The sequence below is a fragment of the Plecotus auritus genome (assembly GCF_963455305.1).
Source record: "Plecotus auritus genome assembly, chromosome: 6".
NCBI classification, from domain to species: Eukaryota; Metazoa; Chordata; class Mammalia; order Chiroptera; family Vespertilionidae; genus Plecotus; species Plecotus auritus.
In genome coordinates this window covers 39,641,336-39,664,978 of record NC_137773.1, presented here as the reverse complement: position 1 = coordinate 39,664,978, position 23,643 = coordinate 39,641,336, and the positions used below count along the sequence as shown (strand labels likewise).

At 42.6% G+C, this 23,643-nt stretch overlaps 1 protein-coding gene across 1 annotated transcript in view; it reads right to left on the bottom strand.

The window, feature by feature from the left end:
• Positions 1-2,066: 2,066 nt before the first annotated feature.
• Positions 2,067-23,643, bottom strand: part of FAF2 (Fas associated factor family member 2) — a 42,350-nt gene continuing 20,773 nt past the window's right edge. Inside the window, exons 3-11 of the mRNA XM_080676044.1 lie at positions 23,404-23,538; positions 21,103-21,179; positions 17,340-17,478; positions 15,686-15,771; positions 15,499-15,590; positions 13,110-13,287; positions 12,059-12,230; positions 11,230-11,373; positions 2,067-5,316 (exon numbers count right to left, since the gene is read on the bottom strand). Coding sequence (XP_080532170.1) covers positions 5,134-5,316; positions 11,230-11,373; positions 12,059-12,230; positions 13,110-13,287; positions 15,499-15,590; positions 15,686-15,771; positions 17,340-17,478; positions 21,103-21,179; positions 23,404-23,538 — 1,206 coding nt within the window. The 3' untranslated portion in view covers positions 2,067-5,133. The remainder of the gene's footprint in view (positions 5,317-11,229; positions 11,374-12,058; positions 12,231-13,109; positions 13,288-15,498; positions 15,591-15,685; positions 15,772-17,339; positions 17,479-21,102; positions 21,180-23,403; positions 23,539-23,643) is intronic.

Below are 23,643 nucleotides of genomic sequence, written 5' to 3'. Positions count from 1 at the left end.
AGCTGTGAGCACCAACCCAGGGCTCCTCACTTCGCTGATAGATGCTAGGAGTCTGCAGCTTAACAGCCGAGTTGACTTTAGGAACTGTGACTGAGTTCTGGCTTATAGTGGAGAGGGGTGTTGAGTCCAAGGCAGTTCTAGCAGAGAGGACTGGGGTGAGCGGAGCGGGGGACACAAAGGCTTTGAGGGCAGAGAAGGGACAGTGGAGTTGGAACCATCAAGCCTATGGCAGCGAGGGGTTGGTTCTGAGGTCCTGAGGGGAAGCAGTTCCAAGTGAAGGCCAAAGCATGGCACTGCTGGGGACAGAGGGAAGGAAGCGAGCCTTCGCTCAGCTCCCGTCTGCCCACCGCCAGGCCCTTCAGACACCAGCCGTTTAAGGGCACCTGAACCTTGCCAGGATTTAGTCCCATGATGTTTACATGATGACACTTGCCCTCATCAGTCAACAAGCAGCAGGGCTCTTTCAAAGCCAGATTTGATGCCAAAGCCTCTTCCCACCACACTCAGTTGCCAGTCACATCAGGAGCCGTCTGGAGAACCCACGCAGAGATGTGTCACCTAGGTTGTGGTCGAGTGTCAGCTGCCAACATCTGGGACTGGCCAGCAGCAGTGGACGGGATAGTCCCGGCAGATGGCATGTGCTGCAGGACAGTGCACCAAGGTGGCAGAGGGAAATGCAGAGCCTGCCCCCTGGTGCCAAGATTCGTGGGGAAACGAGTGGCACCTGCTTAAGAGTTTTTTGAAGTGGTGTCTTCAGGGGAAAACCATGTTTCTGTTTAAGGGGAAAAAACCTGGGAGTTCTAGACACCATTCTGAGAGGTAGCAAGGGGATGGACAGGAGGGTAGGGCTGTGGGAGGTGGGAGAGGCTCGGCACCGTTAGCTGAGCTCACAGGCTGAGGAAGGGACTATGGGGACACACGGCTCCATTGGGGTAAAAGCACACAAGGAATTCCAACTGGAACACCGGGGGCATGTCAGAAGTGTCTGGCATACCCTGCTCCCCGCTAAACCGAGCTTTCTCTCCCCTCCACTTAACCACATCTAGGGTGAACCATTAGCAGTGGGCAAACTACAAACTGATTTGAAACAGTAATGGGAGGTATTTACCTAATGCCTACTGCATGCCAGGGCCTCGACAGCAATTCACTCATCACCAGCAATGCTACCTACAATCGGCCAGATTTTATGCAACTCTGAAGCCTATAGTTGAAGTCACTTGGCTAAAAATCATGGCCACAGGCAGGATTTGGGACCAGGAGTATCTGGCATCAGGATTTGAATCTTCCTATTCTCTGTTAACTGAGAGCCAAATTTTTATATGTAAGGCTCACAGAAGACATTCTAGTTTACACTTAAAACGTGTATTACAAAATGAAGGCCTCACATCTTTGGATAAGCAACAGGGCAGATCCTGAAGGTGACAAGAACCTATAACTCACAGGAATGGATTTTTTGCAAAGGACAATGGGAAAAAGGCAAAGAACCGAGGCTTAAATTTTCTCTCAGAAATGAAAATATATGCAAAAACACCTTAGGAGGGGAGTTCCATTAGTCCAGAATTTGTTAGGTCAAAAGTGACTCTCTAGTCACTCCTCTGCAAGGACACATAGGTCTGTTCTGGCAGAAATGACACCCCCCAAGAAATTGACAGTTATTACTGCATGAAATAGTCCTTCAAAATATACTCCCACAGAGAAAGGAACATCTCTGTGACCGGTGCTTCATACACATTTCTTTCATTTAATCTACAATCCTACACCAAGGAAAACGGCGTTACCTTCATGGAAATTAAAGCTCAGGGAAGCTAAAGAACAAAGCTGACACACGAGCCCACACCTGAAGCCAGATCCATCTGCTCTTTGCGCTACGCCACTCTGCCCGAGTTGCTGTTTTTCACAGGAATGCACTCTAGGTCCACTTACAGTCCATGCTTCTGATTCTCCCTTGCTTCTTGGCATTGCAATGCTGTTCCCTCCCAGTATTTCCCCACCATTCCTTCACATAGAAAATTACCTACCACCTCTCTCCTAGACAGAAAGACCCACAACTTAGAACATTTTTTGTTATAAAACATTTAATGTTAACCTACAATACAATGTAAACTTTTATGAAAAAAATTTAAAGTACACTAGATTTCTTCAGTAAATTACATGGAGCTATTCAGGTGCAGTCCGAGCTGGGGCACTGCATCCTTTGTGGATGGATTTCCTGTTGCTTTCCTCACAAGTTCTAAAAAACCGGTTGTGAAGTGGAGCTTCTTGTTTAAGCACCAGAAATACTTCCCCAATTTTGCATTCTGGGGTTACCACTCCTTCCCAGTCATTTCCTGCAATCCTTTCCTTGGCCTTGGCACCATTAGCAATTTTCATAACTGCTCAGTTGAAGATTTCCTAGGTTCTTTTTAGCCTTTTTTTTTTTTTTTAAGAGATAAATATTCTCCCCTGGCCATCTCTTATCCAAACATCATAGTGGAGGCAAGCAAAGAGAAAGAAATATTTGCTGCAGGAAATTTTGCAGAAGTAGAAGAGAGCACTGGCAGGGCCCCCATTAAGCTGCAGAAATTCAACTAACTCCGACCGGGTGTCTCCACTTGGTCATGTCCCATGGTCATGCAGCCGAATCTACAACTTTGGTCTTGGGAGTGCAGAAGGAAACTTGAAACAAGTGTTTTCACTTAGTTGATGACTTGCCATTTGGAAACAACAGCTGTTAATACCCAGAGGTGATTTGAAACAAGAGCAATGCTTGCAGATCACTGGCTTCTCAGTATTTTCTCCCTTGAAGGTCCCATCGAGTTCGCAGAGGTCCTTGGGAGTAATATACAGATTGTACTGACATTGACAAAATGTGCATCTTTCAGGGAGGAAAGGAGAGGGCACCTGGGCAGCAGCTCTAGGGTCAGCAAGGGGACAGGAATGGAGTCTGGGTTACTGTAACAGGGACTAGGAAAGAAGCATGTGCTTGCGAAGCCTCTGGAAGCCTAGAGGCATAGGCTGTCTCAAGAGTTGTACCAAGCATTGTACCGACCAAAACTGAAACTTTGTAATATTCTTGCATCTGACCTCCTTCACTGAACAAGTTATCAAAAGGCAAGAGGCATAAAGTGCACATTGTAGAATAAGATGCAGATTGAATTAAGGAAAAAAATTTACAACTTCCCAAAGAGGTATGGACAAGACAGTACCACCAGCCTAGCCAATGTCCTAAGCCCTCCCCCCCACCCCCGCCCGCCCCATGCTGGCAGGGAATCAGCTGTGAACTCATTGGGGAGGGAGGCGCTTAGTGAAGTGGGAAATTCCTCTTTGCATAGTTGTGAGCAGGAGGCAGAATTCACCCAAGGTTGAGAGGAGAACATGGTTTATCCAGGTATTCACTCCAGATACATTTTATGACAACAGACAGCGATTTCCTGCTCATGTGGCCTCAGAACAGCAGGAAAAGAGAAGTGGAATAATAGGCAGCCAGGAGCAGAATTAAATTTTCTAGAGATGGTGTTCTAGATACCCGTGCCAAGGCCACTGGAAAATTCTCAGGCTCCCTAGGTGATATCCATGAGGCTCCTCACCCTGCCCCTGGGTGTGCACCCCAACCACTGAGGCTGAAGAGAATAGTAGCCAAGTTACTGCTACCTAAGAGTGGTCCTCAGGTTTTAGTTAAGCAACAGAGAAAGCCTTTGGGGACTACAGACAGACCCAGCAAGTTATGCTGTATCTTGATATGAACCCCTTGGTCTCACAGCATGCTAGGAACTAGAGTAACTTCAGGAGGTTGCAGTGTTGCGAGTGCACCAGTCTAGCCACAGAACACTTTGGAATACTTGTCAGCTCATGCTGGCATCTGTTAATACATGGCCTGACCCATGTACCCATTACTATAAATAACCACAGACGAGACATCCAGAGGTTAAAAAACCCTATTACTTTAACACAGCAATAGAGGAAGAGGATAAAAACTGCCTCCAGCAGGTAGACACATCAGAAACTGAAATCTGCCTTCTAAGAGTTTACGCAGCCTGAGAGTTCTGTGTTGGCTCCCCTCAAGGCCTCTATTCTTTCTACCCTTAAAATACCGCCACCACCACCACCACCACATACCCACTGAGAAAGGAAGGGCACTCTCACATGGTTCTGCTGGTTCCACCACAGGCCCTGCTAGTCCTTTGGAAGGCACCAAGCTTGGCAATTCAGGAAAGCTCAGGGCTGGGTAGGAACAGCATGCACATGAAGTGGAATGAAGAGCTACTATCCTTTGGTTCAGACCCCGTAATAACCACCTGGTACAGATTCCAAGGAAAAGCTGCAGTCGTGTGTACAGGTGAGTATACATGGAGTTCACACTGCACACGTAGGTACATCTGTACATCACAAGGGCTACAAATCCAGATTTCCTCTCACTACTCCATGTGGGGTGCACAGGTGACAAGAAAGGACAGCAAATAATTGGACCAAAAAGAACGACCTCTCTGGGAACTTGAGGGCAATGGCAGAAATAAGCACAAACCAGGCCAGGGCATCTTTATTATACTCTTGTGGGCTAAGGAGCCCAGGGGATGAAATCATGTCATGGGTTTAAGAATTGGCGCTTTATCAAATAAAGGGGGGAAAATACACCCATGTCAGCCTCATTCCTTTGGTCATTACAAAGCAACTAAAAAAAAAAAGTAAAAGTTATTCATAAATTGTGGGAAGTTAAAGAACATCTCTGCTCTGTGCCTTCTCTTCCCTGGAGGCAGGAAAACAAGTCCTTAGAGATGCTGCAGTAGCTGGTTGATGGAGGTGTGTCACTTTTATTTTCCATAAAAGCAAGAATGAATGAGAACTAGTGGGAATGTCCCCTTCCCCGTTGGGACAATGGCTGGGTTGGAGGTGGAGAGCCTCCTTTCGCTGGAAGGTGTGGTGCAAAGGCAGTAGGGGAAGGTGGGCTGCCGGCGGAACGTTCATCACTAACCTCGCGCGCACACAGGTGGTGACTCTTGCAGGCAGCATGGTTTCTGATCCTTCCTTAGGATGCAGCAGTCTTTAAAAAAAATATTGTATTATAATAATAATAATGTGAATTTTTCTCTCTTGTTTTTTCTTTTCTTTTCCATTTCTTTTAGGAATTGGGGTGGGAGGGGAGAGGAAGAAAAGGCGTCATTCGTCTGTTAGGTCCTGAACAAAGAGAACTTCTGTATGGCTGAGTCCGGCCTCCTGCAGCGTCGGGGGGTTGGGCCACTCCTCTGAAGGGATGCAAGGCAGCACCCGCCGGGGAAAGTTGGCTTCGATCTGAAACTTTTCAGGGCTTTCTTTCAAAGAGAATAAGAAGTCGTGGATAACCTGAAGAGGTCATATAGAAAATGAAGAGCAGTGAGAAAAAGACAGATACACACATACCACCATGAAATCAAATATCCCCCAGCTATCCCTAGGATGACTCTGAGAAATGAAGTAATCTCATTACACTGGAATTCTACATCAAGGTCTTGCCATTTCACAGAGCAAATTCAAAGAGCAGCTTTAAAATATATATATGTCAGAGAAGAAGGGAGAGGGAGGGATGGATAGAAACACAGATGATGAGAATCCTCAATTGGCCACCTCCTGCACACCCCACACTGGGGATCAAGCCCACAACCCGGGCATGTGCCCTGACTGGGAATCGCGCCTGGTTCATAGGTTGATGCACTGAGCCACGCTGGCTGGCCAATAGGGCAGCTTTTTAAAGAGATTTATTACACAGCCCAAAGCTAGTCCTACTCTGAACTGATTCACCCGTTTCTTCTTTGACAACTTGTCTGATACACAGCTAAAAAATTTTTTACTCAGTAATAATCGCAGCCCTGGTCAGGTGACTCAGTTGGTTGGAGCAGTGTCCCATACACCAAAAGGCTACAGGTCCGATTCCTGGTCAGGGCACATACCTAGGTTGTGGATTCGATTCCCAGTCGGGGTGCATATGGGAGGTAACCAATGTTTTCCTCTCATATCGATGTTTCTCTCTCCCCCCACTTCCTCTTTCTCTAAAATCAATAAAAACATATCCTCAGGTGAGGATTAAAAAAATAATAATAATCACAGACTTACAGAAAAGTTGGAAGTATAGGACACAGAGGTGCTTTTCCTTTGAACCAGTTGAGAGCAAGCTGCCAGCCTGATGCCCTCGCCCTAGAATACTGTGTGTCTTACAAATAGGACACTCCTACATAACTACAACACAGCCCTCAAAACCAGGAAATTTAACTGATTTAATTATTATTCAGGCCCCATTCGAGTTTCACCAATTGCCGTTAATAGCAAAATACTCCAGTTTAGAACTGTGTTCCATTTAGCTGTCACATCTCCTATCTCCTTTAGCCTGGAGCAAATTCTCGGTCTTTTCTGACCTTGACTTCTAAAGATTACCGGGCGTTATTCCGTTATAAGATTTCAGTTATGCCTCATTCTTTCCAGGAGAATAAGGAGTCGTGGATCACCTGACTGCATTCCACTCAATGTGTCCTACTCCGGTGGAGCAGTTTCTCCTGGTTCTATTCCTTGTGACACTCACTTAGATCACCTGCCAGGCTTCCCCATGGAAGATATTCTTTTACCCTTTGTATTTAATGAGTATTTTGTGGGGTAGTACTTTGAAACTATGGAAACATTCTGTTCCTCAATCTTTCTATTTATTATTGTAGAGTCATGATTTCCTATTTTATTCAGTAAGTTATAATATTACAATCATTATTTAATGTTCAAATCGTTCCAGATGGAGTCAGAAGGAGCCCATTTAAACTGGCTTCTGTGTCTTGGTGACATGTCTCCTTTGCTCTCTGAATAATTACTGGCTTTCGGGCACTAAGTGTTCAGGCTCATCTTGCGTTTTCCCTGTCCCAGCCCTGGAATCACCCATTTCTCCAACAATCCCTGGTTCTTCTTAATGAAAATGGTGTGAAAAGCCACCTTCTAGGTGCTAGGTATGTTCATTGTATTGGGGTGCTGCTGCTCCCAAGCACTCTGTGGAGAAAGCTGGAGAATACATGTACATACTACACATCTACATCTCTATGCTAGACTGCTGTACACATATATCGAAAACCGTGAACCCATCCCCCCTCCTTACCCAGTTCTGGCTTTAACACCCCAACCCACCCCGAGCCGCTTGGACTCTGACTTCTCTGCACTGGCTGCCCCCACATAGGGACAGCCTCCTTAATTTGATCGAGACCCTCCATGTCAACCTTTCTTCTGTGGGAATGTTCTTCTCACCCTGCTCTGGCTCTGACAAGGCACAGGTAACTGTATGCCACACGCTAAGAACAGGTACCCTGGATATACCCTATGGCCCTCTTCATCTAGCATTCTATGTCTAACAAAGACTCTAAGGGAGATGCCGTGAAGGCATTGCTATCCTCCTTCAGGTCAATCCCAAAGATTAGGAACACAACATTCAAATTATCCTTACTTTTTGAGGGAATCGATTTCTATTTTTTGTTCCACCTCTCATAAGCTTATTCCCCTCTGTGTGAAGTTCTTCCTTCATTTGTCTTAAACTTACCTCTTTAGAGCACTGAAAGGGCTATAATTCCAGGATTTAAGGAGTAAGCCCATGGTCCTCTATCTAATTCCTTCATAATTTTAACTTCTTATATTTTAGTCTGTCAACATTAATCATTTTCATTCCCTTCTCTTAGCATTCACTCTCTTTATCTTTTCTGAGATGCATCAATCAGACTTGTACCAAGTACTCTTGGTATGAATCCAACATGGGTCTTATGTAAGGGCAAAATAGTATTTTGCTTCTTTTCAGTCACTGTTTAAGAATGCAGCAGTCCCATTATCCTTGGGGGATACGTTCCAAAATCCCCAGTGGATGCTTGAAACTGTGGGTAGTATTGAACCCCTATACATGCTATACAGGCATACTTATGATAAAGTTTAATTTAGAAATTAAGCACAGTAAGAGATTAACAACAATCATAAAATAGAACAATTATAACAATATACTGTAATAAAAGTTACATAAATGTGGTCGCTATCTCTTTCTGACAACCAAGAATGGGGGCAGGGAGGTATACAGCATGGGTATGCTAGACAGAGGGATAATTCATGTCCTGAGCAGGGCAGAGAAAAATTTCATCATGCTACTCAGAACAGTGTATAACTGAAAAACTTATGAATTTTTTATTTCTGGAATTTAGTGTTTTCGGACTGCAAGTGATCATGGGTGAATGAAACAACAGATAAAGGGGGACTACCGTTCTCACCTTGTTACAAAACTGGCATTTTTTGTTACCACTGACAATGGGCAACAGAAAATGGATGACACCACCACAAAAGGTCCTTTTGATTTGTAAATGATTAAAAAAAAAAAAGAGTTCTGGGCTGAGTATAATTTGGATTCTCTTGCATATGCATCATTTAAGAGAATGTCAGCTGCCACTTTTCTACCCACTCATGGGGCCTAGAGATTATTCTACAGTTTATCCTTTGTTGTTTTAGCATTTTACCACTATCAAGAGCTGGGCATGAAGGTCAAATTGACTATCTCACTGAACATTCACCCCTCCTTGAGGTTATTTATGAAGGGCAGAGCTCACAGGAAGATGACACAAGTACCAATTATTCGGCTGTAGCTTATTAACTAGATGAGTGTTCAATTAAAGGCCAGAACTGCCACTACACTTCTTTCCCACCCCTTGTCCTCATTTATGACCAAGTATTTCTCAGTCTGGAGTTTGTTTTTTATTTTTAAAATAACTTTTACTGAGAACCTATTTAAAAAGCTTTTAAGGATTAAATATAATTAACAAATGGGTTGCTTACACTTTGGCCACAGGCCTATTCTGTTCCACAATTATAACAGGTTTTCCTGCAAAACTCTCTAGAGTAAATTTTGGTTAGGTTTTTCACATACCTAATGAGAGTTTGGGAGCAGGAGCTCCAGCATCCTACAGGGAAACTGTTAGTGAACATAGCTGCAAGCGAAACGCCATGTGCAAACCAGTGGTTAGGAAACACACCAGGGAAAGGATGTCACGTAGTAACCACCTACTACATGGTAGGTGCTGTGTGAAGCTTGTTTATTTTATCCCAATTTAAAAACTCCAAGTTAGCCATGTGAGCACTTGTCCCCTTATACATAAATGAGAAATAAAATGAGGAAGGTATTTGCTTCTCACTCCCCAGGCTGGCTCATAATTTTTTACTGTACATTAGCTCTTGGAATCTTACATTCCCTACTGGCCAGAAAGTTCCATGAATCCCAGAACCACATTCCCACTCATCAGGATAACCCCCAGAGTGACAAGCACAGTGCCTGACATATCTTCAGTTTGAAGTTATCAGAGGGCAGATTATTACTTCCAATTTACAGATGGGCTATCTAAAGCTCTATGAAAGATCCTGCAACGTGTCCAGTCTTCTCCAGTTAAACAAGGAGAAGTAATGAATGTGCTAGCAAACTACATTTCTAGTACGCATTCTCATTTCTAGTATGCAATGACCCCTGACTATTTCTACAGTTTATTGATTAAGGAAATGGCAGAATCTATTGCAATTATAAATTTGGAAAATCAACTCTCAATATAAACAGAAACTTCTTTTTGGTTATAAATACCAAAAAGAAGTTAGCATCTGAGTTACGATGAGCCAGGCACAATGCTCAAATTATACATATGAATTTAATCCTGCGTTACAGATGAAGCAACTGAGGCTTAGAAATTAAGACAACTGACCAAAGAAACACATCTAAGCCCTAGCCCCGTGGTCGGCAAACTGCGCCTCGCGAGCCACATGCGGCTTTTTGGCCCCTTGAGTGTGGCTCTTCCACAAAATACCACAGCCTGGGCGAGTCTATTTTGAAGAAGTGGCATTAGAAGAAGTTTAAGTTTAAAAAATTTGGCTCTCAAAAGAAATTTCAATCGTACTGTTGATATTTGGCTCTGTTGATTAATGAGTTTGCCGACCACTGCTTAGCCAATTTGATCAGTGGATAGATCATTGGCCCACAGGCTGAAGGGTCCTGGGTTCAATTCTGATAAAGGGCACATATCTCGGTTGCAGGCTCGATCCTTGGCCCTGGTTGGGGTGTGTGCGGGAGGCAACCTATTGATGTGTCCCTCTCACATTGATGTTTCTCTCTCTGTCTCTCCTCCTCCCTTCCACACTCTATAAAAATCAATGGAGCCCTAATCGGTTTGGCTCAGTGGATAGAGCGTCGGCCTGCGAACTGAAAGATCCCAGGTTCGATTCTGGTCAAGGGCATGTACCTTGGTTGCGGGCACATCCCCAGTAGGAGGTGTGCAGGAGGCAGCTGATCAATGTTTCTCTCCCATCGATGTTTCTAACTCTCTATTCCTCTCCCTTCCTCTATGTTAAAAATCAATAAAATATATTTTTAAAAAAATCAATGGAAAAATATCCTCATGTGAGGATTAACAAAAAAAGAAACTTATCTAATAACTATGGAAGAATGAGAATTTGATCCTCATTCTGTAAGACTTCAATAAGAATCTCTGCTTTTAGCCGGAACCGGTTTGGCTCAATGGATAGAGCGTCGGCCTGCGGACTGAGAGGTCCCGGGTTCGATTCCGGTCAGGGGCATGTACCTTGGCTGCGGGCACATCCTCAGTGGGAGGTGTGCAGGAGGCAGCTGATCGATGTTTCTCACTCATCGATGTTTCTGGCTTTCTATCCCTCTCCCTTCCTTTCTGTGAAATATCAATAAAATATATTTAAAAAAAAAAAAAAAAAAAAAAAGAATCTCTGCTTTTAAGTACTTCCTTATGGAATGACAAACACGATTTACCTATGGACACCAGATTTACAAGGTAGTCCCCCAAAGTGGGGCTTCATATGGCTTGCAAGCGAGGCTGGCAACTGTGTGAGAAGTGCACGTGCTTTTATATTCAGATGTGTAATTCCGGAGCTCCTAGGTCAGCAGGGACAGAGCTTTCTCTACAGAGCAGTGCGGGCTCTGCTGCCAGCCTCACCTCTACAGTCTTTTGGGGGACTTCTTGGAAAGGTACCTTTTTTCTTAGCCGAGTTCAAATCTGATGAAAGGAACCTTTAATACAGCTTTGAGTTGGCAGCTAGAACTGAAGGCATCTACAGTTCACTGCACTCCTCCTGCCCCCCTTCTCTCTCTACTCCCCTTCCTCCCCGGTTCATCAGAGCAGCAGATACAACAACACTCCAGCAATTCCTAAAAGCCTCCAAGTCTACAGGCCAGACTCTACATCCACATCACACAACTTAAGCAGTCCTTACTGTTAAAGACTGTGAAAAGTGGAATCGTCTCTCTACTCGAGAATCATTGGGTAATTTGAAAATAATCTTGACACTTTCAGGGTCATCAGGGGAAGGCTCAGGGGGCAGGCACTCCAACTTCCTTTCTTTTTCCTCCTGTAAGTTCTGTAGAAACACAAAGCAAAGGTGAGGTTATGGCCCCCATAGGGAAACAAGAAATACAATCACCATATATTTGTGCATCCGAAGAAAAATTAACTAATATGAGAAAAACTTGTTGGCAAGAGTCAGAAAAACCAAATTCAAAGTACTATTGCATCACATTTACTATTTATTGACTGTATTCAGGTATTTAACTATTCCAAATAAAGGGAATGACTAGAGGAACACTGGCTATAATCAAGTGGTAATACATAATGAAACGAGACTACGAACGAAATACCAAATGAGCCAACACTGCTACTAAGTATGCCTAAAAATTACTGCTGTGAATAAACAGCACTATGAACTGTTTATTACCTACATTTACTTTTCATGGAACAGCGCTGTTTCACCTTTTACTTACTACTGTATTTTTTAATTAAAATTTTTATAAATTTTAAAATACTTTTGGTGAAAATGTAGTGAACATATAAATGGCAAAGAGAGTTTAAATCACCCACAATCCCATAATCTTCTGGTCTTTTTCCTTTCACACTCAATAAGAGACCAGTTTGCCCTGGCCAGTGTGGCTCAGTTGGTTGGAGGTACAAGTGGGAGGCAACCAGTCAATGTTTCTCTCCCTAAAATCAGTAAGAATAATAGAAAAGACGGGTTTGGGAGTCATCAGGAGTAGAGACAGGCTCATTACCTGCCGCCGCCTCTCCTCTGCCAGCTTTTGCTGTTTCACTTCCTCCTCCTTCCGCCGCTTCCGCTCTCGCTCCTCGCGTTTCTTTCTTTCTTTTTCCTGGTCAGCCCTGAGAGAGGCCAGGTAGGCCTCATCTTGCTGCTGCCTCAGCACCTGGGTCTGATTTCGCTCTTCCCTGCAGACAGATCAAAGCACAGAAGGAAGAGGGCAATCTCACCAAGCTCTGGGTTTCCTTACACTCACGTTTTTGGGGGTAAAGAGTTTTACAATCTTGGCAGAGGACTATTTCACACTACTATAAAGGATTCCAAAGCAGAGTATGGCAGAATCTGAACAAGCCATCTCTTCTCCCAGTTTCATTTGGCAGAAGAATTTTTTCCAAATTCTAACAAAAGTAACATAGTATTATTGTCATACAATGATCATGAGAGCATATTTTACAGGTAAAGAACCCTTTGGGCCATACATTTTTGTATAAGTCACTTTCATAAAACAAAAAAAAACACATACATACATCTTACAAGATTTGAAAAACACAGAAACATCTTATTCAGAGTTCTAATAAACAAAGAAAAAACATTGTAACATTCTGGTGTATTTCCTATTTTCTCTCTAAAAAATTATGTTTGTACATAGGAGTCTACGTGTATTAAAAGAAAATATACCAAAATTTTCAAAGTGGTGGTAGGATTATTTATTCTTTGAGCTCTCTTCTGTGTTTTCCAAATTTTCTAAAACTAATATATATTACTTATATAATGGTGAAAAGAGTTACAACCATTTCTTTCTACATTTAAGCTTTTTATATCAAGGCTCTGCTATTCTAAATGACACAATCTATATTCTTGAGCACAGAACCTGTCTTGTATTTTGATTCAAATCTCTAAGGACAGATGATCTGATGGAGAGTTATGTCAAAGTACTTAACCATTTTAACACTAAATGGACAAAGCTTTTAAAGTTGTCTTAGAGAGATTAGAGAGAGAAGTCATGATTTGTGGAGCCCAAGGTCAGCTGGTCTCTCTCTCAGTTCTAGAGAGGAACTCCCCTGTACCTTTCTAGGCGTTCTGACACCAGGTAAGTCTGGTTTGCATCTATGATAAATGTCAGCTGATTAATGAGGTCATCAGGTTGAATGAGGCCTTCTAGCCGTCCCACCACAGTCATCCTCCGATCCTTCAGCATAATCATGGCCAGGAATGGATAGGTGTTCTCTCGTAAAGCCTGTGAAACTGACAGAAAAAAGACCCAACAGGTTGAGGGCAGAACTTCAGGATAAAATAGATCAACTTAGACTTTCCACAACAAGCAAGAGAGAACTGCTTTAATCCCAGCAGGGGAAGAGGGAGGTGTCATTTATTCTCTGCCTCTTTTCCTTCTTAGTTTCTTTAAAAGATGTTTTTTTATTTATTGTAGAGAGAGCGGAATGGAGAAAATGAGAGGGAGAAGGGAGAAGGGGAGAGGGAGGGAGAGGGACGGGGTGGGGGAGAGGGAGAGAGGGGGAGAAAGAGAGAGAGAGAGAGAGAGAGAGAGAGAGAGAGAGAGAGAGAGAGAGAGAGAGAGAAAGAAATATTGATGAGATAGAAACATCATCAATCAGCTGCCTCCTACATGTCCCCTAATGGGGATCGAGCCTACAACCCAGGCATGTGCCCTGACCAGGAATGGAACCTGCGACCTCTTGGTGCATGAGTTGGCATTCAACCACTTAGCCACACTGGCCAGGCTCCCTCTTATTTCTTAAATAATTTCTTTTGGGGTGGTGGTGGTTGTTCTTACATATTTGTGTTCCTATTCCCCAGTAATTATAGAGAGGCTTTTCCGGAGGAGGGGGGGGGGAGGGTGGTTGTCACGATGATGCTAGGGAAGGCTGCAGAGTTCAAGGACAATGTCTGTTTGATGGGTAACAAAGGATTTATTAAACTGTAGCTACTACTGAGCATAATTTTTCCCTATGGAAGAGGTCAAGTCTATAGGGAACAAGGCTGCAAGTCTTAGCCTTATGCTACTGGTGCTGATCTCCACCACCATCTTTTCTCTTCTCTTCCTCTTATCCAATCCCTTCCTTTCACCACGTCTTTTTTCATGCTGCAAAAAAAGCTAGCTTTTCTGTTTCAAAGGCGTTTATAAAGTTGGCTTCTAAATAACCAAGATTTCACCACAAGTTTTACCTATGATTTCCTTAGTTTAAAAGAAGAGATTTTGTAAGTTTTTATAAAAATATCCTTAGTCTCCTTCTATCCACCATCCACCCTCCAAAATTGTATTAATTAGCATGGCAAATGCATGCTGTAGGAACTTAGAGATGTTTAAAAACCAACTGGGAGTAAAGATTCAGATTCTAGGATATAGGCAAACATCTGTTGCATCTTTGGTTCTCAGGATCTGGCAGAGTGGCTGATATGCTAGTATTCACTCAAAAGTTGCTGAACATAAGTAGCTGCACTATAACTACATTTTTTTTTTCCACTGGAAGCCCTTATGTCTCATACTGACTTCTAAAAATACTTTAAAAGTCATTATCAGCAAAGAGCTGAACTTTGTGAATCCCTATCAGCACTCAAGGTACTCAAATAACTAACTCATTGTGCAAGAAGCTCTATTAAAATTACTGATGATGAGGATAAGCTTTTCAGTAAGAAGCCCATTAAGATTAAAGGCAAGCCCCTGACTGATGTGGCTCAGCTGGTTGGAGTCGTCCTGTATACCAGAAGGTGGTGGCTTCAATTCCTAGTCAGGGAATATACGCAGGTTAGAGGTTCAATCCCTAGCTGGGCATGTTGTGGAAGGCAAGAGATCTATGTTTTTCTCTCTCTCTAAAATCAATTTAAAAACAAACAAAAAACCACCACAACAAAAAACATATCCTTAGGTGAGGATTATTAGAATGGACCAGACCGGGGGTCTGGATGAACAAAGGTAAAGGGATCAGGAAGTACCAATTGGAAGATACAGTCACGGGGACGTAAAGTATAGCATAGGGAATATAATCAATTATATTGTTATAACTATGTAGGGTGCCAGGTGGTGTTAGACTTATTGGGGGGATCACTCCATAAGTTATATAAATGTCTAACCACTATGCTATACACCTGAAACTAATATAATACTGAATGTCAACTGTAATTGAAAAGAAATTTTTAATTAAAAAAAGAAAAGCATGGGCTAGACTAGAGTCTAAAAAACCTGCACTTACTCCAAAACTTGCTAACTGTGTGATTATGGACAGGCTTAAATCTCTAAGCCTATTACCTACACCAGGAAGTGGAGGTGTAATACAACCTTATCTCTCAGGACTGCTCAGAAGATTAAATGAGATAATGTATAAATAGCAACTAACATGGTGTCTACCATAGAATAATCATGCAATAAATGGCAAGTCTTTCCAGATTATTCCAAAGATGTCCCAACAATCACAACGAGGCAGAAGAAACACAACTTACCCCTGTAGCCCTCAGGCTTGTTTGTGGAGCACGCCCAGAAGAGCATCCTAGTGTTTATTAGTGAAATAACTTCAGGGGCACAGAGGGTGTTGCTGCGGAGGGATAAAAAGGATAGGAGAAGAACTTGCTTACTGTAAACTCTCAGCAGATAAGGTCAGAAGAGAAAGAAAATGATCAATCCACTCACCGACAGAATTCATCAGAGTCCTGGTGATCATCTCCATGAAGATAAACCAAAAGAAAGCGAAGCTCCCGCTTGGCATCATTCAGTGCCTGTGGGAAACAGAAGGTCACTAATTATGATGATGACTATACCATGAGCTTTTAAATTAGGCTAAGGGTCCTAATGGATACATTTAGGAACAAAAGGAGAAAAGGAGAAATGAGGAAAAAAAGTAAGCAAAAAATCAAGAGTCCTGGACTACTACCCTCACACCCGTGGAGTTTATCTCCCTAGGCAAAGTCCATGCTAACAAACATTAATAAAAACATTTTAGTTGTATCAGGCACCTGAGAGTAGACAGCTGACAAATAAAGGTCCCCAACAAATCACAGAAGTCAGGTGTTGCCAGTCTAAAGGAAGATAAAAACAGGAGTGTCTGACCACCTGAAAAGGGAGGTGAGAATTTTACAGCTCCGACATCCTTGTAAATAAAAAATACTGCGAAGATGATCCCAGGCTATATACCAAGCAGGAATGAGGGACGGTGGGACCCAAAGATGTTCTAAAGAGCATGGGATTGAAAAGATCTTCAAAGACAAGGCTAGTGTCCAAGATTCCCGTGTGTGCTTTTGCATTTGCATAATCCTGAGCCTATTACATTCAATTAAGATTTCCTATATGAGCTATGGTGGTCTACCCTCCACCTCAGGATCACAGCAGAGAGTGTATGAGAGGTGCCTATCTCATTCAGTATCTCTAGCACTGAGCACAATGACTAGCATATAGTAGGTGCCTAATGCTTGTCCAGTAGGGTGGGAGCAGCCAGTGAGGGAGACTGAGAAAAAGCAGATGTGAGAGAATCAAAGCAGGAAGCGAGAGTAAGCATTTTTCTTTTTCTCCAGATAGATTTAGGAACCCTGGAGGCTACAGAATACAACCACCCTTTAGCCTATGCCTATAGTATTATTTCTACATTTTTTCTCTGGCAAACTAGAGATATTCTTAAAACCCATAGAACTCTTAATTTTCACCCTGAGGTAACAAGCCAAAGGTCGGTGTGGTTTGGGCTAATGAGATGTGCTGCCTTGAATCTATGGTCTATGCCCTTATTCAACTCTGTGAGGGATCAAAGAAGACTTCAGGCTTTGCCTTCAAGGGTTTAGGAAAGAAGACACTGACACAAACAACTAAAATATAGAGAAAAATGTAAAATTACTATAAGATTAAAAACAACACTATGAAAGCACTATGTAAATTGCAAGGTAGGCCAGGGTAGGACATAACAATCACTAAAGGGCATAAGAAGGGAGTGACATGAGCTGGTTGAAGGATGGGTAAGATCTAATTAGCAACAATGTGAGGACAGCATTGCAGGTGGAGGGAACAGCAAAAGCAAAGGCACCGAGGTGGGAAAGTACAGACTGTTCAGGAAACAGTTTAGCTGGAACCTAGGATATTGGGGAAACAAGTTATGCAGGAAAGCCCCCAAAAGGAGGTTAGGATTAGATCAAGGAGGGCCCAGCTAGAAGGTTTGGTCCTTTGTTCTGTAAATAGTGAAGAGCAATTTAAGGTTTCTCATTAAAAGAATGATCATGACATGATCAGTGCTGGGCTTTCCTTCCCTTTGTGGAGAGAATCATATCAATAAATTGGCATCTATATGGTTTGTGGCACTGACCTGGCTGTACGTTCCCTGGTAGAAGACAGGGTGTGCCCTCCCATATTTTTCTTCAAAAGAGTGCATAAATGAAACAATGTCCCCAACGGGGTCAGTGACCCGGCTGCGAGGGTCAGGCCGTATAAAACGAAGAGCAAACCTGGGGAGGAAGGAATAAATATCACATGAATTGGCTTACTGTAGTGCAGGTGGGCGGGCCAGTTTGCAAAGATTCTTGTACCAGAGGCATGGCAGCAAATGGAGGTGAACGGTCTGGGAGTGGACCTCAAACCTGAGATGAGAGCCTGGCTCAAAAGCTGCAAAGCAGCAAGTGTTGTTCCATCGCCTATTCAAGAAGAATGTGAACTACGAGGATTATAAATTTCAATACTGGCCTAAACAAATCCTGAGTGCTTTCTGCAGAAAAATTTACAGCTAGACGAACTGGGAAAGAAAGACATAGTATCCAAAAAGATCATGGATCAACTGTGCCTCTAGACTCTCTATATGGGTACCATCTTTATGGGAGGCACAAGGCACATGGCTACCAAAATTTAAATTAAGTAAAATACAAAAAAAATTTCAGTTCCCCAGTCACTCTAGGAATTTTTAGTGCATACTCCCAAGCTATTCGAATTATGGACAGGAACCTGAAACCCAAACTTGCAGTCATGATTTACTTGCTCTTCAAAGGGGCAAGTAAATCCTGCATGATGATTTATGGTTGATGACATCCTCAGAGGAAACTATTCAATTGATCTAGAGTGCACTGGCAGATTTGGGGACCTGGCAGCTATTGTAAGATAAAGGATGGTTTGTTTCTAAAGAGCCCATCTTATTTTATTTGCATAGCACCATTTATTTATCCTTTGGATTTCCATAGAAGGCAATGTTACATAACATTAAACAAGTTGCTTGGATGATGCAGTTTTCTTAAAATTAGTAAAACACATGCCTGGCTAGCATTGCTCAGTGACTGAGCCTTAACCTATGAACCAGGAGGTCATGGTTTGATTCCCAGTCAGGGGACAGGACTGAGTTGCAAGCTTGATCCCCAGTGTGGGGCGTGCAGGAGGCAGCCGATCAATGATTCTCTCTATCTATCTCTCCCTCTCCGTGCTTCTCTGAAATCAATAAGAATAATATATATATTTAAAATCAGTAACACATGCCATGCATATTTTTTCCACGGAAAACAAAAAATATTCATGTACTTGAGAAATTTTCAGCACAGAAAAGGTGACTAAACTATGACCTTTTCCTTACCAAATCGTAAAACGATTCCAATTCCTTACCCCCTCAAATTCCTCATGTGTACTAGTATACAATTTCACTTGGAATTTCTCCTGAGTAATCAAATCAAACTGACTGACACAAACATTCCAGAGCAAATTAAAAACAAACGTAAGAAGCTGTGTAGGGTCAAATAAATGATGACATTAAGGAGACTAAACTTTAGGTGGTGAGCACACAATGCACATACAGATATATTAGAGCAGTGATCTGCAAACTGCGGCGGCTCGCAAGCAGCGGTTTGCCACTCTGTTGACTAATGAGTTTGCCGACCACTGTCATATACTACCCTTTACCTCTTTGCACACAATATGCCACAATTGCCTAATCCTCACAGCTTCCAACTACACAGTAACATTTAGTCTAGTCCAGTGGTCGGCAAACTCATTAGTCAACAAAGCGGCAAACCGCGGCTCACGAGCCACACGTGGCTCGCGAGCCGCAGTTTGCCGACCACTGTATTAGAAAATCGTTCACTTGAATCTTACATAGTCTTATTAACCGATGTCACCCAATAAATTTAATTAACAAAAAAGCTGTTTATGTGAGTAGAAATCCTGTAGAAAATTAATGTCTGGTAACTTTCTCTGAAATTACTTTTAGGATTATCTTATTAGTCTTTAAGTTCCATTTTGATGAATGAATGGATAAAGGATTTACCTTTTTTGTTTCTCATTATAATATACTAGAGGCCTGCTGCATGACATTAGTGCACTGAGGGGGGTGGTCCCTCAGCCTGGCTTGTGCCCTCTCGCAGTCGGGACCCCTTGGGGATGTCTGCCTGCTGGCTTAGGCCTGTTCCCCGCAGGGAGTGGGCCTAAGCCGGCAGGCAGACATCCCCAAGGGGTCCTTAGTGAGGCCTTGGGGGTGGGACAGGCTCCCGCTCACCAGCCGTGAGCCCAGCTTCTGACTGAGTGGCTCTCCCCCTGTGGGAGTGCACTGACCTCCAGAGGGCAGCTCCTGTGTTGAGCATCCACCCCCTGGTGGTCAGTGAGTGTCATAGCGACTGGTCATTCTGCTGTTCAGTCATTTTGCATATTAGGGTTTTATTATATAGGATACTTTAGGACAATTAGCTTTTAAAAAAAAGAGAGACATCAACTCAGTCTTCATTAAGATTTTAAAGGTTTTTACATGCTCATTCTTAAATAAACAGGGATGGAAAGAGTACTAATTGGTTAACTGTTGATCTATAAGAACTTTGCTAAAGCAAGAAAGCCATTAAGCAAGTAGGCTCCTAAAACACTAAATGGCCCTGGCCAGCATGGTTCAATGGTTAGAGTGTTGGCCAGAGTACTGAATCCCAGTCAAAGGCATACCTGGGTTGCAGGTTCCATTGATCCCCCACCCCAGTTCGGGTGTGTGTGGGAGGCAACCAATCGATGTATTTCTCTCTCACATCGATGTTTCTCTTCCCCCATTGTGTCCCTCCCTTTCCTCTAAAAAAAAAAAAAAATCAATGGGAAAATATCCTCAGGTGGATTAACAAAACAACAATAACAAAAAGACACTAAATGAGCAAGGTAAAAGGTGTTGTCTGATCCTTGCACTTCTGCAGCTGCTGGGTCCTCACATTAGGCCTCTGTTCCCTACAGCAGAGGTTGCCAACCTTTCAGACCTCATGGACCACCAGTGGTCCATGGACCACCGGTTGGCGACCGCTGCCCTAGAGCAAGGCAAAAGCTATCCCACATTTGAGGGAGGTACAGGTTGCCCTATATGCAAGGCCCAGATCACAGATTCAAGCTCTACCTATTAGCCCATAAACATTTTAGTTCCCTATAAAGCCTAGGTGGGGGTTCATCTACTACTCACCTCTAGACCAGACACCCAAACCTAATGTGCCAGCAATTTGGAACCCCTGGACATTTTCTAGCCCTGGCCCCTCTGTAGCTTCTAGTGCTGAGCTCTCTAAACGGTACATGAAGGAAGCGAGAAACAGGGTTAAGTGTGAAGCAAGGGGGTATACCTACAGGAAGGCTCCAGTATTATCAGCCTGAACAGAAGGAATTGTATAGGAGTGTCTAGAGAGGTGAAACTTGTAAGGGAGTCTGGAGAAAAGTGAATAATCTCAGAGCAGGATAATTTTTTTTGGATTATCAGTAGTCAGATGGAGTTATCTAGACGGGTTAGGGTAAAAGTTACAAGTAATCTGAAGCTAGTAGATATGGTGGTTAGAAAGGAAAGAGTGGATTAACTAGAGAATGCTGAGGTGACAAACATGGTGGGAGGAGGGAAGATAATAATAAATGTAGGTAGATTCTTGAAAACGATAAGTAAGACTAGTTTAAAACGATTTCATTTCACATCATCTGTTATATTTGAATAATTTAAAATATTTTCATTCTTCATAAAAAGATTGTTTAGGAGGAATATTCAATCTGATGTCAAATTGCCAAGTCAAAATTGATAGAGTATAAATCTTATTCTGGTCTACCTTTCCACTCCAAAGTCTACCTTATTGCTAACACATAAATACAAAGGTACGTACCTAAATATATCAAGTATTGTGTAATAGGTAAACCGGAATGGAAGCATTATCAAGTAATAACCCCATCCGAGCAGCCCCTGAAATTCCAAAAATAAAGTTAGATACCATTCATTCATTCACTAATACCTTACAACATGGCTAGTTCAATTTTTCACTCTATTTGTCCTTCATGTGCTTTCTCCCTCTGCAATATAGTTCCTCTTCCTGGCCACCTCATCCTCCTTAAAGACCAACTGTCTTTGATCTCATTTCATTTAATACTATCATATTTTTTCTTTTATCACACAATTTTTGAATTAAAACCTGCTCCAACACTTTTTCTGCATTTACTTATATTAGCTGACAAACTCAATTGCAAGTTTTCCTCCCCAAGTCATAATTATTCCTTCTTTCCTTTTTTCACATTTACATATTAAAATATGATATACAGAAACAGCAAAAAAGGTAACTATTACTGCCTTGGACATGTATACAATTGACAATTATATTAACCACAATTATAAATCTCCACATAGCTACTAATCTTAATAATAATACTAATTATTACTTTAACAATGTTGATTATTGCTGCTGTTGTTGTTAACTAGCATATATGGAGAGAGGTCTATAGTTTACAAAACATTTCTTATATATCGTATGTGTTAACCTGAAACCCTCCCTGTGTCCATAGCCAGGGAGCTCTGGAGCCTCGTGGCTGACATAAGGGCTCGAAACACTGAAAACAAACTGAGGAAACACTGGGATATACAATTGCTATAGGAGTCTATCTGCTCTTCTACTTCAAAATACCCCAAAACAACTATTTAGAAACTCCAGTTTAAAACACTGTCAAGTGCTCACAAAAGGTATAATGATGCAAGAAATTATAACTGCTACAAAGTTAAAGGGAGTACTTTCTTGGAATTCTAAATCCAAGTACAAAAGGTGAGTGTAACTCCAAGAATTACGAGAAACTCCATGTCCTAGCTGGTTTGGCTCAGTGGACCGAGTGTCGGCCTGCGGAATGAAGGGTCCCAGGTTCAATTCCAGTCAAGGATGCATGCCCGGGTTGCAGGCTCAGTCCCTTGTAGGGGGTGTGCAGGAGGCAGCCATTCGATGATTCTCATCACTGATGTTTCTATCTCTCTCCCCCTCTCCCTTCCTCTCTAAAATCAATTATAACAACAATAACAAAAAGACACTAAATGAGCAAGGTAAAAGGTGTTGTCTGATCCTTGCACTTCTGCAGCTGCTGGGTCCTCACATTAGGCCTCTGTTCCCTACAGCAGAGGTTGCCAACCTTTCAGACCTCATGGACCACCAGTGGTCCATGGACCACCGGTTGGCGACCGCTGCCCTAGAGCAAGGCAAAAGCTATCCACATTTGAGGGAGGTACAGGTTGCCCTATATGCAAGGCCCAGATCACAGATTTCAACATGTAGCAAACATTATATATATTTTAAAAAAACTCCAAAAAGTTCTCTGGAGTTCAGTATCAGTACTATATACACATCTGACCTCCCTAATTAGACTGTGAGCAATGTGAAAGGGAGAACTGGCTCATCATTCATCTCTGGATCCCCAGCAGCCAAATACCAGGTACACTGGAGCACTCTTAAAGCCTGCTGGATTTAACTGTACCACTTCCTTGCTACTAGCCCTTGAAGGCTAATTTTAAAGATATGGTGAAGGCTCTCAACAAAGATTCCAAGTATTTCCCTAGAATTAGCTTAAAATTAAGTAAAATAAAGCAATAAAGAACTCAGTAAACATTCTAACTTAAAAGTGGAAGGTCTAGCCCTGGCCAGGTGGCTCAGTTGGCTGGAGTGTCATCCCATATTCCCAAAAGGTTTGCAGGCTGGATCTCCAGTCGAGATTCATGTGTGAGGCAAGGGATCAATGTTTCTCACACTGATGTTTCTCTCTCTCCCTCACCCCTCCCCTCTCTCTCAAATCAATAAGAACATATCCTTGGGTGAGGATTAAAAAACAAAAAAGTGGAATATCTAGTCAACATGTAGCAAACATTTTTAGACATGTAAATACAATTACTCAAAAAACAAGGTGCAGAAACTGTTTCAAATAACTGGCAAAGAACCCCCCCCCCCCCAACACACTCACAAAATGAAGAATCAAGGAAGTGGGAGGGAAATGTGGGCTGGAGGGGGAAAAGAATCATGGGAAAATAATAAACCCAATAAATCTATCAAGGAGCCAGGTCCAGCTATACATTCTATTTCTCTTGCTCCTATCATACAGAGATCAACATAACCAAGTGAATGGACTTATAAAAGGGGGAAATCCAGTATGAAGTAACTTGCCCTTGGTTGTGGTCTTGAGACAACATAGCTGTAGATCCTGTGGTCGGCTGTGTTAACCTGCAGGGGCCGTGATGGAGGTGGGTTGAAAACACTTGGTACACCCTCTTGCTCATTCAATCTGTCCTGTACAGCAGCCTGAGAAGGAAAAAAGAGTAGGAAGAATTTCAGTGATGCTCAAATCAACTCAGAAGAGATGAGGCAACTGTTGCTTGGTGTTATAAAACAGGTAACCTGAGAAGT